The sequence below is a fragment of the Ovis aries genome, chromosome 1 (genome assembly GCF_016772045.2).
Source record: "Ovis aries strain OAR_USU_Benz2616 breed Rambouillet chromosome 1, ARS-UI_Ramb_v3.0, whole genome shotgun sequence".
NCBI lineage: Eukaryota > Metazoa > Chordata > Mammalia > Artiodactyla > Bovidae > Ovis > Ovis aries.
This window is the reverse complement of record NC_056054.1, coordinates 3,138,400-3,152,686: the sequence shown is the minus strand read 5'-3', so window position 1 is coordinate 3,152,686 and position 14,287 is coordinate 3,138,400. Positions and strand designations below refer to the sequence as shown.

General features: G+C 63.7%; 1 protein-coding gene across 1 annotated transcript; it reads left to right on the top strand.

The window, feature by feature from the left end:
• The first annotated feature begins 4,084 nt into the window (after nucleotides 1-4,084).
• Nucleotides 4,085-13,890, top strand: ERFE (erythroferrone). Its single transcript, XM_027967110.2, has 8 exons — nucleotides 4,085-4,291; nucleotides 6,607-6,732; nucleotides 7,771-7,873; nucleotides 9,369-9,616; nucleotides 9,695-9,803; nucleotides 9,901-9,991; nucleotides 10,952-11,030; nucleotides 12,201-13,890. The coding sequence occupies exons 1-8, from the start codon at nucleotides 4,121-4,123 to the stop codon at nucleotides 12,297-12,299; spliced, it is 1,026 nt and encodes a 341-aa protein (XP_027822911.2). The 5' UTR covers nucleotides 4,085-4,120; the 3' UTR covers nucleotides 12,300-13,890.
• Nucleotides 13,891-14,287: the final 397 nt, after the last annotated feature.

Genomic DNA, 14,287 nt, shown 5'->3' with positions numbered 1-14,287 from the left:
GGCCACTCCAGCGCCCCAGCCCTGGGACCCGTTACCTTGCCCGCAGGCGCTACTCCCCTTTCTGCACCCACAGAACGCTGCTGTCGGGGAGGGGCACACAGGGCCCCCAGAGCCGTGTTGGCGGGTCCTTGGCCTGTGTGATGCTTTGCTGAACTCCCCTCCCCTCCATGGGGGCTCTTGTGGAGCTGTGAACCCCCCAGCACACAGGGAGCCCCACATGGAGGTCCCAGCTCTCTGCACGCTCCCGCCCTGGGGCTGGGCTGTGTCGTCACCTCCAGAGAGCGTCCAGAAGCCACTCGGCAGCGGAACAGATCCGATTTGGGTCTCCTAGCGGGCCCGTGACACCATGAGGATTGCTCGCTGCTGGGAAAATAGCTGTTTTCACGTGGCAGTGGCTCCAGTCCTCACTGTTGACCACACCAGGGCCAAGGCTCCCTACTGTGAGCCGGAAGCCATATCAAGAGACTATCTGAAGGATCGTGTGACCCAAACCTGGCCGCTCTGTCCCCCCGTGTCCCCGGCATCGCCAAAGGTGACAGAGCCTGAGGCTCACCCTCCCAGGGCGCAGGACAGGACTAACAGCAGATATGGTCCCGGGAGCGGCCAGCCTCACGTGACCAGAACACAGGCCAGCAACCCAGAAGCAGGGTCCCCAGGCAGCAGGCCTCCCTCTGGGGGTGGCTGTTACCAGCCACCGTGCCCCTAAAGAGTGGGGTCCCAGGCGAGGGCTCGCGGCGGACAGCTGTCATTGTGCCCATTGTACAGAGTGGCAAACTGAGGCTCTGAGGGATGCGTGTCTAAAGGCCCCGAGATGGGCCTGCTCCAGAGCCACAGGGGGCTGTGTGAGGACCAGCTTTGCCGAGCAGACCTGCGGCTGGGTCTGGCCAGGGCAGGGCCTCTGTCGTCAGGCGGGTCTGAGGGCCCCTCCCCCAGACAACGTGACATGATGGCCCGGAAGGCCGGCCGGCCTCACTCACGGCTCCACGCAGCACCCTCTGGGGCCGCACCTCACCCGTAGCAGGCCCTGAGGACACACGTGCATTCACCCCAGCTCTCAGGCAAGGAGGCTGAGACTCCCAGGAGCTCCTGGACAGGCCAGCCATCTTCGGGGGAGGGGCAGGGCCCAGGAGGAACCGCTTTCCCCCCACTCCGGGTGGCTGCTCTGTGGCCTTGCATCCCCTCTGCCGCCATCCAGGGAAGGGAGAACTCCGTGAAGAGCCCCTGGTTCAAGAGAGGCAGCTGCACGCATTGCCCCGGGCTTCGCTCATAGCCAGACCCCCGCAGGAAATCCCTAAGGGGCACCCATCTCGGGGAGAAGAGAGCCATGGCTCAGTACCCTTCCAGCTCATCATCAGAAACAGGAAGGACTTGATGCAAGCATGTGGCTGTGAAGATGGCACCATGCCCAGGGGGAAAGGGGTCCAGCCCGGCCCCAAGCCCAGGCTGTGCGTGCCTGGTGAGCCCCCAGCTGCACAGGCTGACCAGCTGGGCCATGGGAAGTGAATGCGATGCTGGGTAAGGACAAGCCTTTTCAGAATTAAGAAGGTATCTCTCACAGAGCTGCGCAAGCCGAGAACAGACACCCCTCTCTGCCAGCAGACTGTGGGTTTCAGCAATGAAAATACCCCACACTCGGCATCTCATGGTCTCAAAGTCTCCCCACTAAAGTGAAACAGAATAAAAATGTTAATACGTAATGCTGAAGCACACACCCAGCACACACACGTCATCACAAAGTTCCAATGCCTGGCTTTCTAACAGATGTGCCTGTAGGGCCAGAAGACAGAAGCCACCCAAGAAACTCTGAATTCTCTGAGGGCCTTCCAGCAACACCATCTACAAATATTGGAGCAAATGCCTTTGTTTGTAACAAAACTACTGAATGGTTGTCAATGGAATAAGTTCATACACTTTATTGAATGCGTACAATATTTCTCACATGTCTTTTTGCAAAGCAGTGATTTTTCTTTTTCTAAATTATTTATTTTAATTGAAGGTTAATTACATTACTGTAGTGGATTTTACCATACATTGACATGAATCAGCCATGGGTGTACATGTGTCCCCCATCCTGAACCCCACCTCCCTCCCCATCCCATCCCTCAGGGTCGTCCCAGTGCACCAGCCCTGAGCGCCCTGTCTCATGCATGGAACCTGGACTGGCGATCTGCTGCACATGTGGTGAGTCGGGCACGACTGAAGCGACTTAGCAGCAGCAGCAGAATATGGGTGTTTCAATGCTATTCTCTCAGATCATCCCACCCTCGCCTTCTCCCACAGAGTCCAAAAACCTGTTGTTTACATCTGTGTCTCTTTTGCTGTCTTGCACATAAGGTCATCGTTACCATCTTTCTAAATTCCACATACATGCAGTATTATACTGTATTGGTGTTTTCTTTCTGACTTACGTCACTCTGTATAATAGGCTCCAGTTTCATCCACCTCACTAGAACTGATTCAAGTGCATCCTTTTAAATAGCTGAATAAGTTTCCACTGTGTATATGTACCACAGCAAAGCTGCAATTTCTATAGGAATTTCTATTTTTTTATTCCATTGATACCTTCCCCTCCCCAAACATGTCTAAAGACAGAATTCCCGTGCAGTTCTAATTTGCAGACTCTAAGTCTCATAGAGTGAGTCTGGTAGTGAGTGTCACAGAGTGAGACACATAGATCCCTGGGTGGGGGGAACACATTCTCAGGGTGGGAACAGCATTTTTTTTTTTTTAAGAAATCTAAAACTAACATCACCCCCACCATCCTACAAGGATAGAGGCGGAACCAGAGGGAGCATTAACATCAAGTTTCAAGCTTTTCCTAAAGTGCAGAGTTACCTGTCTCCTGGAAACAGTCCTTGGGGGTTCGGGGGCGGGGCGGGGTGGGGGGGCCGCAGGTGGTGCAGCGGCCAGGGATGACCCTCCGCTCCTCCCGCAGGCCCCCGCTGCCACTCTCTGACAGGACGGGGTGGGGGTGGGGGTCTCCCCTCTCTCCAGAAGAGGTGGAAGGCATACCGGTGAGGGCGGAAGGCCCTGGTAACGCGCACTCTTCAGAAGTGCCCTTCCCCCGAGCCCTTTGGATAAGATACAGTTTATCCCCCCAGGTGAAGGCACCTCAGGGAGGCATAGGAAAGCCTGAGCCTGGAGTGCCAGCCTGGGGGGGTGGGGCAGTGAGCGGGGAGTGGGAGTGGAGGGAGTCGGGGGAGAGCCGGGGGTCAGGTAGAGAGGCCACCCTCGGGTCGCAGAACAAACAGCCGGGAGGAGCCTGGAGCTCAGGCCGGCCACTCGGGTCCCCCAGCGGGCTGCCCTGATCTCGGGGGAGCTGCGGGTATCTGGTCCCCCGTCCCCGGTCGGATCTGCCCCCAACCCCCGCGAGTTCGAGGCAGGGCTCCGTCCTCCCAGTCTGGGCCCCCGGGCGCCCGCTCCCAGGCGGTAGATCTCCGCGCCCCCCGCCTCGCGCCCCCCCTACCCCCGCGAGGCTCCCGCAGGTGCGCCCGGCGGGGAGGAGCAGCGCGTCTCTGAGCTCAGGGGGTCCGCAGCCGTGGGAAGCAGGAAGGGGTTGCTCCTGGGAAAGGGGCGCCAAAGAGGGGCTCTGACAGTCTTCGGGCTCAGATGTAATCCATCGGGCATCTCGGGGTCCCCGCAGGAGGCGCACGGGACAGAGAGGAGAGTCGGGATACCCCGTGGCCGGGAGAAGGGCGTCCGGGTGCCCGCGAAGCAGAGGCTGGACAGCGCGCAGGACGGACCGGAGCCGAGAGGAAACGCGCCCGACAGGAGGGGGCGCTCGGGCCCCCGCCAGCCGCGGCTCCCCGAGCCCTTTCCTCCCGCGCGCGGCCCTCCTCGCAGCCCCTTGTTGACCCCGCGCCCCTGGTCCCCACTCGCGTCCCGCCCGCACCCCCCGGCAGCGTACGCGCCCCTCCCGGGACCCTCCCCGTGGGGCGGCCCGCCTCCCCGCACCGCCCCGCCACCGCCGACGACGGCAGCGCGCGCAGGAGCCGGGAGGCGGAGCCGGGCGGGAAGGCGCGCCCCGGGCTAGGCGGGGGATTCAAGCGCGTTATAAAGCTCGGAGCCCAGGGCCGAGGAGTCCAGGAGCTGCGATCGCAGGCCAGAGGCGCCCGCCCGCATGGCCCCCGCCCGCTGCCCCGCGCGGGCCTTGCTGCTCGCCTACGCCAGCCTGCTGGCCGCCGCCGTGGGCCTGGGCTCCCCGGAGCCCGGTGCGCCCTCGGGGAGCCGCGCCCGCGAGGAGCCGCCGCCCGGGAACGAACTGCCTGCGGGACCGGCCGCCCGCCCGCCGGTAAGAGGCCACCCGGCCTGCCCGGGCCCTGGAGACCTCGGGCCTCAGCCGCCCCGCCCGCAGCGCGCGCCCCTGGGTCCCCAGGCGCCCCGCGGGCGCAGCGCGCTCGCTTCCGTAGCGGCGGGGAGCGGGGCGTCGCGAGCCCGCGGGGGCCGGGGCTGACCCGGGTGTCCCCCTCTCTACAGGGGACGGGAAAGCGCTTAGCTTGCGGGCTTGGCGCCGGAGGTCTGGGCGCTGGCCCCCTGCACAGCCCGGCGCCTTAAAGGCTAGCCCTGACCTTGGCTTTTGGGGTTGTCATGAAAAGCAAAGTTCTACTGGACTGGGGGGAGATGCCTGTTCTCTGGAGACTTCCAGGTTGGGAAGCTCGTAAAGCGTAAATAACTCCATCCTCCTGAAGTTGGGAAGAGGGTATCTGTAAAAAGTGTGAGCAAGTCCCTGACCCCCACCCCTACCCACCCCACCCCTGCCCCCTGTCTCCTTGGTGCCTGTTCTCTGGAAATAAACAACTGCCTTCCTGCCAACTGGGGAGGGAGGGAGGAAGCGTCCGGATGGGGTGCCGGCCTCCGATCTGTGATTTCTGGCTGACACTTAGCTCTGCCTGCTCCTTCCTTTCTGGCTGCAGAAGTGGGTGGTCCGGTTGGGGGTGACCAGGGGGTTGGGCCCTTCAGAGCTGCCCTCAGTGTGGGTGGGGCCTCCAGACAGGGAGGGGAGGGCCCTGGGGAGGCTGCTTGGAGCTTCTTTCCTCTGAAGATGCCTGCGGGCGGTGCCCGGGGGCTCAGGCCTGCACCTCTGCTCTCAGCGTCACTTTGGGAACCACGACGCGTCCCCACTGAAGACAGGTGACAGTGGCAGCCATCCCCGATCACTCCCCGGGAGGAGCCTCCCCAAAGCCCTTGTTCCCGTCGACCCCTGCCATTTCCCATGGACTGAGCCCCTGGGGGGACGCCGGGGTGCAGGGTTTCCAGAGGCTGGGCTGTGAAGGTCAGGAAACAGAGGGGCTTCAGGTGCTTCCAGGGGTGGGTTCTGGCCTTGGAGGCAGGGCTCCTTCTGAGAGCCGCTGGAGGCTGGAGACCTCCATCAGCCAGGGCAGTGGCCCAACGTCCACCCACACTGCCGCAGCCCGTCTCCCAGGGCCCCAGACCAACCTGGTTCCACCTGTTTCTGTTTCAAGCCAGACTGGGGTCTGAGTCCCTCCCTGTCCCACCCTGGACAGAATCCTCCTCCCGGGTGCTCCCTTGAAGGCGGTGTGGGACGGTAGACTGGGGTCACCGGTACTCATGCAGAGGAACCACTGGGGGAGGCCTCGCAGTGCCCGGCACCCAGGGAGGTGTGGGGATGCCCCGGGCACTCTGAGGCCTCTCCCTCTGACCCATGTCCCTCCATCACAGAAGCCCCGTCCCCATCACACCACACGGGCTCCTGAGAGAAGGCTCTGGGTCCCTGCAGAGTGGCTGCGAGACCCGTGAGCCTGGCTGGCTCCAAGATCCCAGGGTCCTTCCATCAGCCGCCCGAGTCAGTGCCCATGACCTCATCCAAGCCCTCTTGAGCCAGTTTCCTTCCCAGCTGGCAGCCTTGTCCGGAGCCCAGACTGTCTGGGGCCTGCCGCCCACAGGGCTGGAGGCCTCTCCCTGGAAGTTACCTCCTGGAGCTCCACCATGTCAGGACTGGTCAGAATGCAGCCTGCCGAGGGCGGGGTGGAAGTTTCTGGACCCGTCACTGTCCCAGCTTGGGGCACGTGACTTAGGAGCCCTAAGGACAGGGAGGGGCCTTGGGTCACCATATCTCAGTGTGGGACACCCCACCCGCGGGGCCTGAAACGGCCCAGGAAGGGAGGCCTCGCAGTCCTGAGGGCGGAAATTGGCCTCCTGAGAGCTCCAGACCCCAGGTGTTGGTTGGGGTGCCTGCTGGCCGTTGGTGGCTCTGCCTGAGCCCCCAGGGAGGCCGGCGGTCTGGTCCTCAGGGAGGCGCACACACTGCAGCTCCCCTGGAGAGAGGCTGGGAGGGGCCCGGCAGTGCCAGCTTCCACCTGCGCTGAAGCTTGGCACCCCGCCTTCCTCCGCCCATGCCCAGGGTCTTCCCCTGCAGGGTCCAGGCTGAGGAGTGGCTGTTCCCCAGGGGTTGCCCTCCGCGGCCGGGAGGAAGGCACCAAGGGCTGGGGCTGTGCTGGCTTGGGGGCCAGCACAGTTGACAGTGATAGGGGCCCAGGGGGCCAGAGGAGGCCAGTCCTGCGCAGTGACCTCTTGCCAAGCGTTCGGTCTGCTTGGCTGGCAGCCCTGTCTGGGAGGCAAAACAACCTGCTGGCGGCTATGTTCCAGGAGTCCCCAGTGGAGCGGACGCACGGCCTCAGCGACCCCCGGGACGCCTGGATGCTCTTCGTCAGGCAGAGTGACAAGGGTGTCAACAGCAAGAGGGGCAGCAGGAGCAAGGCCAAGAAGCTGAAGGTGAGCACTGGAGCCCAGCCAGTGTGTGTGTGCGCGCATACGACCCTCCAGCCACGAGCCTTTCCCCGGCCCCACCTGGAGCACTCCCAACGAGCACAGACCCTCCGCCTCAGGCTGGAGAGCACAGAAGTGTCAAGCAGGGCCCGTGTGACCCTGAGGTCGGGGTGCCTGTTCCAACCATTTACCTGCACCTCTAGAATGCCAGGCAGCCTCCCTGGCTCACTGCATTCTCTTCCCTTTCTGTATCCTGGGAGGCCTGGGCTGGGCTGCAGAGCAGTCAGGGACCGGGCAGGAGGGGACTGCGGGTGCGCTGGAGTGACACAGTCTAGGGGGCCGCCGGGGGCCTGGGCAGGCACTGGTATCCACCCTCCATTAGCCTGGGTGGGGCCTGGCCCCTGCTTCTGAAAGCTGACCCCTGCCCACGGCCCCAGTGAGGGCTGTGTCCCCTGCGGTGGGGCTCGCCAGGCAGCGCTGTGCCGCCCTGCTGAGCCCTGGCCTCCCTGCTCCTCAGGGCCGCCCCAGCGATTGTGTGCCGGGCTCTGAGCCTGGGGCAGCCCACCAGCTGGGCTGCCATTGGGACCTGACCCATCACCCGCAAGCTGAGCTGGGGGCTCCCTAGGCTGCCTCCTGGCAGAGTCCCAGACCGGTCTGGTGAGGGCTCCTTGAGGACCGCCCCCCTTGGGATGGCCAGGCACAGGGGGGCTTGCCGACTGGGGCGGTGACAGACCTGAGACTCACAGGAGGCCTGGAGCACCCCCCGCCCTCCCTGCCTCCCTCAGCCCCAGGGCTGGGCTGCGGCCTCCTTCTTCCCAGCCTGGCCCCCAGCAGCCCGCCAACCCCAGCCCTATGCCTGCAGCTTTCACTGTCTCCTCAGGGGAACTGGAGGCTGACCTTCCCCTCAGGGGTCAAAGCAGGAGTCTCCTGGCTTCCGCATTACCAGCCTTGCTGGCAAAAGCTCACAGAGGGGGTGCCCACAGTCCCCCCCCCCAACCCCGCCCTGCCTGTTCAGAAGTCCTCACTGTCAGCCTTCTCTTTCAGCTTGGTCTGCCAGGACCCCCGGGGCCTCCCGGCCCCCAGGGTCCCCCAGGCCCCATCACCCCACCTGAAGTCCTACTGAAGGAGTTCCAGCTGCTGCTGAAAGGTAGGGGGTGGGTACCACACTGATACACACCCCACTGGGGAGGGGATACACATCCCACTGGGGAGAGCGGGGAGGCGGGTACACACCACACTGGGGAGATCGGGGCGGGGATACACACCCCACAGAGGAGAGCGGGGGCAGAAGAACCGAAAAAGGCTGGACCTTGGTCTTGTCGACCTGTATCCGGGAGGCCACGGCTCTAGTGCAGGCCCAGGTCAGGGCTGTGTGTGGGTCGGGGCCTCGTGGAGGTCGAGGAGGAGTGGGTGAGGAGGCAGCTTCACAGAGGAGGATGGACTTGGCCTCTGTGTTCAGTAGGTGCCTGGGGACCAGCCTCCATACCCCACCTGGGAGGCTGCTGAGCTTGCAAAAGCCGAGAGATCCAAGCCCGTGTTCCCCAAGTGGGGACTGTTAGGGAGAAGTCAGAGCTCCTTAAGCTTGCAGAGTGCTCCACTGAGCCCTGCAGGGACACCAGGGAGATCTCAGGCCTCTCTTCCCTTCACCTGCACCCCGCCTCTTCCCCTGACACATCTCTGCTGCTGGCTGCAGAGCCCAACAGGCGGGCCCCAGGAGGCTGCCCGCATGGGGCAGGGAGGACAGTCCCGGGAATACAGAGAGGAGCAAGCTGGGGCTGAGGCCCCAGGGGTGAGAGCAGAGCTGAAGGGGCTCTAGCACCCAGGGCGGTATCCCTGCACTGCGTGCGGCCAGCTGCCAGGCGATGGCTCTGGGTACCGACTAGAGTTCATTTCACTGTGAAGAGCTTTTGAGTCTTTTCCCATTTCTATCTAATGTACTGGGGCTTTCCTGGTGGCTCAGATGGTAAAGAATCTGTCTGCGATGCAGGAGACCCAGATTCGATACCTGGGTCATGAAGATCCCCTGGAGGAGGGCCTGGCGACCCACTCCAGTATTCTCGCCTGGAGAATCCCATGGACAGAGGAGCCTGGTGGGCTGCAGTCCACGGGGTCGCAGAGAGTCGGACACGACTGAGCGGCTAACAACTACTTTTCATTTAAGTAGACTAGCTTCAGAGGCTGAAGAACCTCCACATTCTCTGCGATAATAATTTCTTTACACTCAGCTTCTTTCCCCAAATGAGGGTCTGGCTTATCCTACTGCATTTCCTGATTCAATAAAAATGTAAACAGAGAAAAAGCAGCAGCAGCCCCAGGGTGAGAAGCCGTAGGATAAACAGGTGAGGCAGGAGAGAACAGGGGTCCTGGGTGCACCAGCCCTGAGCTTCCCGGTAGCCAAAGCGCGAAAGGAAACGGGAGCAGCCGCGGGATCGGGAAGCCGGTTCCAAGACCATGCAGGCCAGAGCGGGTCTCCCGCGGATTCCCGAGCTCGGGCGCCCGGCCCGCGGTTCCAGATGTCATCGGCAACGGTGACAGCGATCTCAGCGGCGCCCGGGTTTGGGGCAGGTGTCCGGGCGGGACGCGGCAGGGCGGGCCGCGGGGCGGTGGGGGTCCCGGCGCGACCACCTCCTGCTCCGTGCCAGGCGCGGTGCGCACGCGCGAGTGCGCGGAGCCCGAGCCCGGCCCGCGCGTTCCCGCTGCGGTGCCGGCCGCGCGCCCAGAGGACGACGAGGAGGCGGCGGCGGGGGGCGCGGGCGTGCTGGCGCTGCTGGCTGCGCCCCTCGACCCCGGCCCGCGGGCGCCGCGCGTCGAGGCCGCCTTCCACTGCCGCCTGCGCCGGGACGCGTCGGTGGAGCGGCGCGCGCTGCACGAGCTCGGCCTCTACTACGTCGTGAGTCCGGGCCGGGCCGGGCCGGGGCGGGGCGGGCGCGGCGCGGCGGGCCCGGGGTGACCGTCTGTGCGCCTGCAGCCCGACGCCGAGGGCGCCTTCCGCCGCGGCCCGGGCCTGAACCTGACCAGCGGCCAGTACACGGCGCCCGTCGCCGGCTTCTACGCGCTCGCCGCCACGCTGCACATGGGTGAGGCCCGGCCCCGGGCTGGGCGCGGGGTGGGGGTCGCCCCGCTGCCCTCGGGTCCTGCCGCCCGGTGATCACTGCCCCCGTGCCTCCCCCGCAGCGCTGGCCGAGCCGCCGAGGCGGGGGCCCCCGCGCCCCCGGGACCGCCTGCGTCTGCTCATCTGCCTGGAGTCCCGGTGCCAGCACCATGCGTGAGTGGGCACCCGCCTCTTCCCTCGGGGCTTCCCCCCTCTGCTCGCAAGGTTCCTCCAGCCTCCTGGCGCCCACCCGCTGCCCCAAACCGACCCTCCGCAGCCCGCACCCCCAGCCCCGGTCTTCCCACCTTCCCCATCCCACCTGCACCCAAAAGGCGGTGACTATACCATCCCTTTCGGAGAAGGCAATGGCACCCCACTCCAGTACTCTTGCCTGGAAAATCCCATGGATGGAGGAGCCTGGTGGGCTGCAGTCCATGGGGTCTGGAAGAGTCTCACAGGACTGATCAACTTCACTTTCACTTTTCACTTCCATGTATTGGAGAAGGAAATGGCAACCCCCTCCAGTGTTCTTGCCTGGAGAATCCCAGGGATGGGGAAGCCTGGTGGGCTGCTGTCTATGGGGTCGCACAGAGCCGGACAGGACTGAAGCAGCTCAGCAGCAGCAGACCATCCCATGATCGAGAAGCCAGCGTTGCGTCCTCAGGGGCCCCCTGCCTGGTCTGTGCAGGGCCTGTCCCCAGGCACTCTCCCGCCCCTTCCATCCTCTGGTTGATGTCGGTTCAGAAGGGCTGGGCTGCCCTTTCTGTACCCCAGCGCCTAGATAGCCCAGGCGGAGAGCAGGTGTGCCACAGTAGTGGCCGAAGGCATGCAGGAGGGAAGTTCGCATCTCAGTCTACTTTGGAAAGCTGTGCAGGGCTCGGCTTGAGCCCAGACTCCCAGCAGCCCGCCCCGCACCCCCAGCTGCCCTGTCAGAGCCTGGGCTTGTGCGCTTCAGTCCTGTGCTCACTCCTGTTGGGGACCCCGTCCAGATACCACCTTCCCCGGGAGCCTGGCCGAGGCTGCCGTTTCCGGGGTGCCTGGCCGGGTGCTGGGTGCTGGGGAGCACACTGCAGGCGGCGTTGGGGAGCCTGGGGCCGGGGTCTCAGGTGCCCCCTCCGTCTCCTTTGGCCACAGCTCCCTGGAGGCCGTCACGGGGCTGGAGGGCAGCAGCGAGCTCTTTACCATCTCGGTCAACGGCGTTCTCTATCTGCAGGTGTGTGGGGCAGGCTCCACCGTGGGGGGACCACCGGCGGCAGGGAGATGTGCTGGTGGGCTCGGGAGCTGTGGGTGCAGTGCCCCCGCCTCCGAGCCCTGACGAGGGTCAGGGCAGCATGGAGCACTCACGCTAGTCCCGGCAGAGCCAAGCTGTGTTACTGGGCCTCCCTTCCCCACACCTGGCAGCCCCCCAGACACCTGTCCTCTGCTCTGCTCCTCTGTCTGTTTTCTGACCTCCCAAGCATCCCACTTCGAGGGCTGGCCTGAACCGGCCCTTCAGAGAGAACTCAATTGGGCAGGGGAGTGATGGAGGACAGTGACAGAGGTCAGCTCTCCCAGGGAGGACTTCATGACCCCCTGGCCCACTGAGACTGCGTGAAGCAGACGAGGTTATTTCCACACAAAACCCCGAGCAGCAGTCTCTCTCTAGACTGGGGATTTGTGGCAGGTGGTCGAGAAGTGGATGAAAAGGATTTCCTGGAAACAAAAGTCGTTGCAGGTGTGTTGAATAACAGCTTACATGCATACGGCCCTAAGTAGGCCAGGCCTGTTCTGAGCGCGTCACATAAATTACTCATTAACCCACAGTGATTTGAAGCGGGTCAGGGAACTATGGCACAGAAGGGTTAAGTAGCTCGCCCAGGCTCACCCAGCAATGCCGGGATTGGAGGCCAGGCTGTGGCTGCAGGCACTGTGGGTATGTCTGCAGAAAGGTCTGGTCCCTGAATGATGACCTCAGGCGGCATGGTGGGCTTGGGGTCCTGAGATGGAATGCCTGGCTTCTGCATTTCTGGGAGCTCCTGCTTCACATCTGGGGACGTGACCCTGTGGTGCCCGGACCACATCTGGAGTAGCCAGGTCCTGCTACTAGCCTCACGATGGCTTTACCAGAGGGGTCAGTGGCCAGGCCTGTGGCGGAAGGGGCGCCCTCTCGCCTGGGTTTTGCAAAGCAAGCTTGACTCTGGCCCCGACTGGAGGCTCGCCCCCACACGCACAAGCTAAGGGAGCCTGCCAGTGCAAGAGGCTGATGGAGCTGGGGAGAAAGCGCAAGAACAGGGGTCGGAGGTGCCGGGTTTGAGGGTGAGGCGTGTGGGCTGGCAGGGCAGGGCGAGCAGTTGGTGGGCCTGCGGGCTGCGGCGTCCGAGCTGACCGCGGAGCCCCCCTGCAGGCCGGGCAGTACACCTCCGTCTTCCTGGACAATGCCAGCGGCTCTGCCCTCACGGTGCGCAGCGGCTCCCACTTCAGCGCTGTCCTCCTCGGTGTGTGAGCGCCACGCCCGAGTGTGAGCAACTCCAGGGGCACTGTTGGAGTGGCAGAGGCCGCGGGCAGGAGGGAGCCCACTGGACTGCCCACCCTGGCCACCGCAGCTGAAGCCAGAGACGCCACTACGGCAGCCCGCGGAGGTGACACGCACACTGGCGGTCCGGGAACTCTGGGTGATGTCGGGACGCCGTCCTTTCCAGGGAGGGGTTTCAGCATGCCCAGGTGTGCCCGTGTTTTGTCTGGCTGCCCCCCACGCCCCCAGCTGCAGACCTGGGCCCCTCCTGGGCAGCTTGCTCCGTGGCTGAGGTCTGGCCGCACCTTTTCCATCTTTCCTATGGCTCTCATGGGCTGCCCGCTGGGTGTGCCAACAAGGAGGGGAGAGGCCGCCCAGCCTGCCTGGTGCCCACCTGCCCCTCTCCCAGCTGTGCCTTTGGCTGCCGTGGACCTCAGGGCACTGCTTGGCCTGCAGGGACCACAGGGCCCGAGCCTGTCCTTGCGGCCTCTGGGCACAGCGGCCTGGGCACCAGGGGCACGGGAAGGGGCTGACAGGGACGGTGAGTCCAGAGCTGTTCCCACACGTGCGAACCCACTCGCGAGCTCACCTGGCCTTCCCACCGTCCCCTCCTTTGCAAACCCTCTCCCGGACGAGGCAGTCTTGCCTGTCCCTTGAGGCCCTGGCATGCTGCTCAGGCCCACTCGCCAGATGAGAAAGCTGGAATGTCCCTGCAGATTGGGGGCGGCCAGGCCCTGTGCCCTCATCTGGATGGGTGAAGCTGTGGCCCCCGCAGGCTGACAGCTCTGGGTGCCCAGTCACCACGGTCCAGCCCCACTGGGTCCATCCAGCTCTGGGCTCTTCAGAGCGTCTTCCCCACTCGGGTGGCACCATGGCCCCAAGTTCAGATGGGTGTTGTGGTCAGGCTGGGGAACAAGTGTGCCACCCTGCTGCAGCGATGATGGGATGGGGGGGCAGATGGCAGCTGTTCCTGTGGAGAGACAGGGTGTCTGAGAGTTCCTGCCATCTCTTGATGTAGGGCCCCCTTGGCCTGCTGAAGTTACCCCCACCCCACTTCTGCACGGAAAACAGGCCACAGGAACACTGGTACCGCAGGAGCTCCTGGGGGCCAAGGTGGTCTGGCACAGGTGCCTCCAGGCCTGGGAGAGGCAGGGGCGAAGACTGCAGTCACCCTGCTCCTTGACCTTCTAGCTGGCCTGGGGTGAGCAGGTGACTGGTCCCCAGGAGCCCTGAGCTTCCACCCCAGTCTGACTAATGGGAGCCCCAGGCACCGTGTGCACAAACCGACCGCTGGGTGCCCTTCGGCGGGCTGGACACAGTTCTCAGTAGGACTCGCCCCCACCCTACCAGGAAGCGCCAGCCGGCTGGCATCCTGCCTGCCCACCCCCCGCTCCTAGATAAGGGTGGCATGGCCGCGCCCTCTCCTGCATTTCTCTGTACCCAGCGGGTAGATACTTTAGAAAAGCTTTCACCCTGGGGAGTCCCATGGTCCTTTTTCTCAATATAAGTGTGTTATACAGCAATTAATTGAAGTATTTATTGTATAATGTTGTCAGGTGAAATATATTTATGTAAAAAACTGCCTGTTCAAGTATTCTTTTATGTGGTTACACAAAGTTACAGAAGCAAAGGGCCGACCTTAAAAATACAGAATCGGAGCCCTTTAGGCCAGGCTCCTGAGGACGAGAGGCGATCTCCGGGAGGGGAGGTTCCCTCTGAGGTCGGAGGGGGAGCATGGGTTTGGCCAGGGTAGGCCCACAAGCCTCTCCCAGCTCCAGGAAGCGGCTCTCTGGGAATTAGGGACAGGTGCTCATAGACTGGTGCCTTGTTGGCTGTAAGAAAACATTTGGCTGAGTAACTTGCGTGGTTTCCCAGTTCTGAGATGCCGAGGCTCTTTCCTCCCGTGATGGGACACTGCCTCCGCAGAAAGGGAGCCTGGCCCTCCGCGTTGGGAAGGGATATGCTGGAAGCGTTCCCAA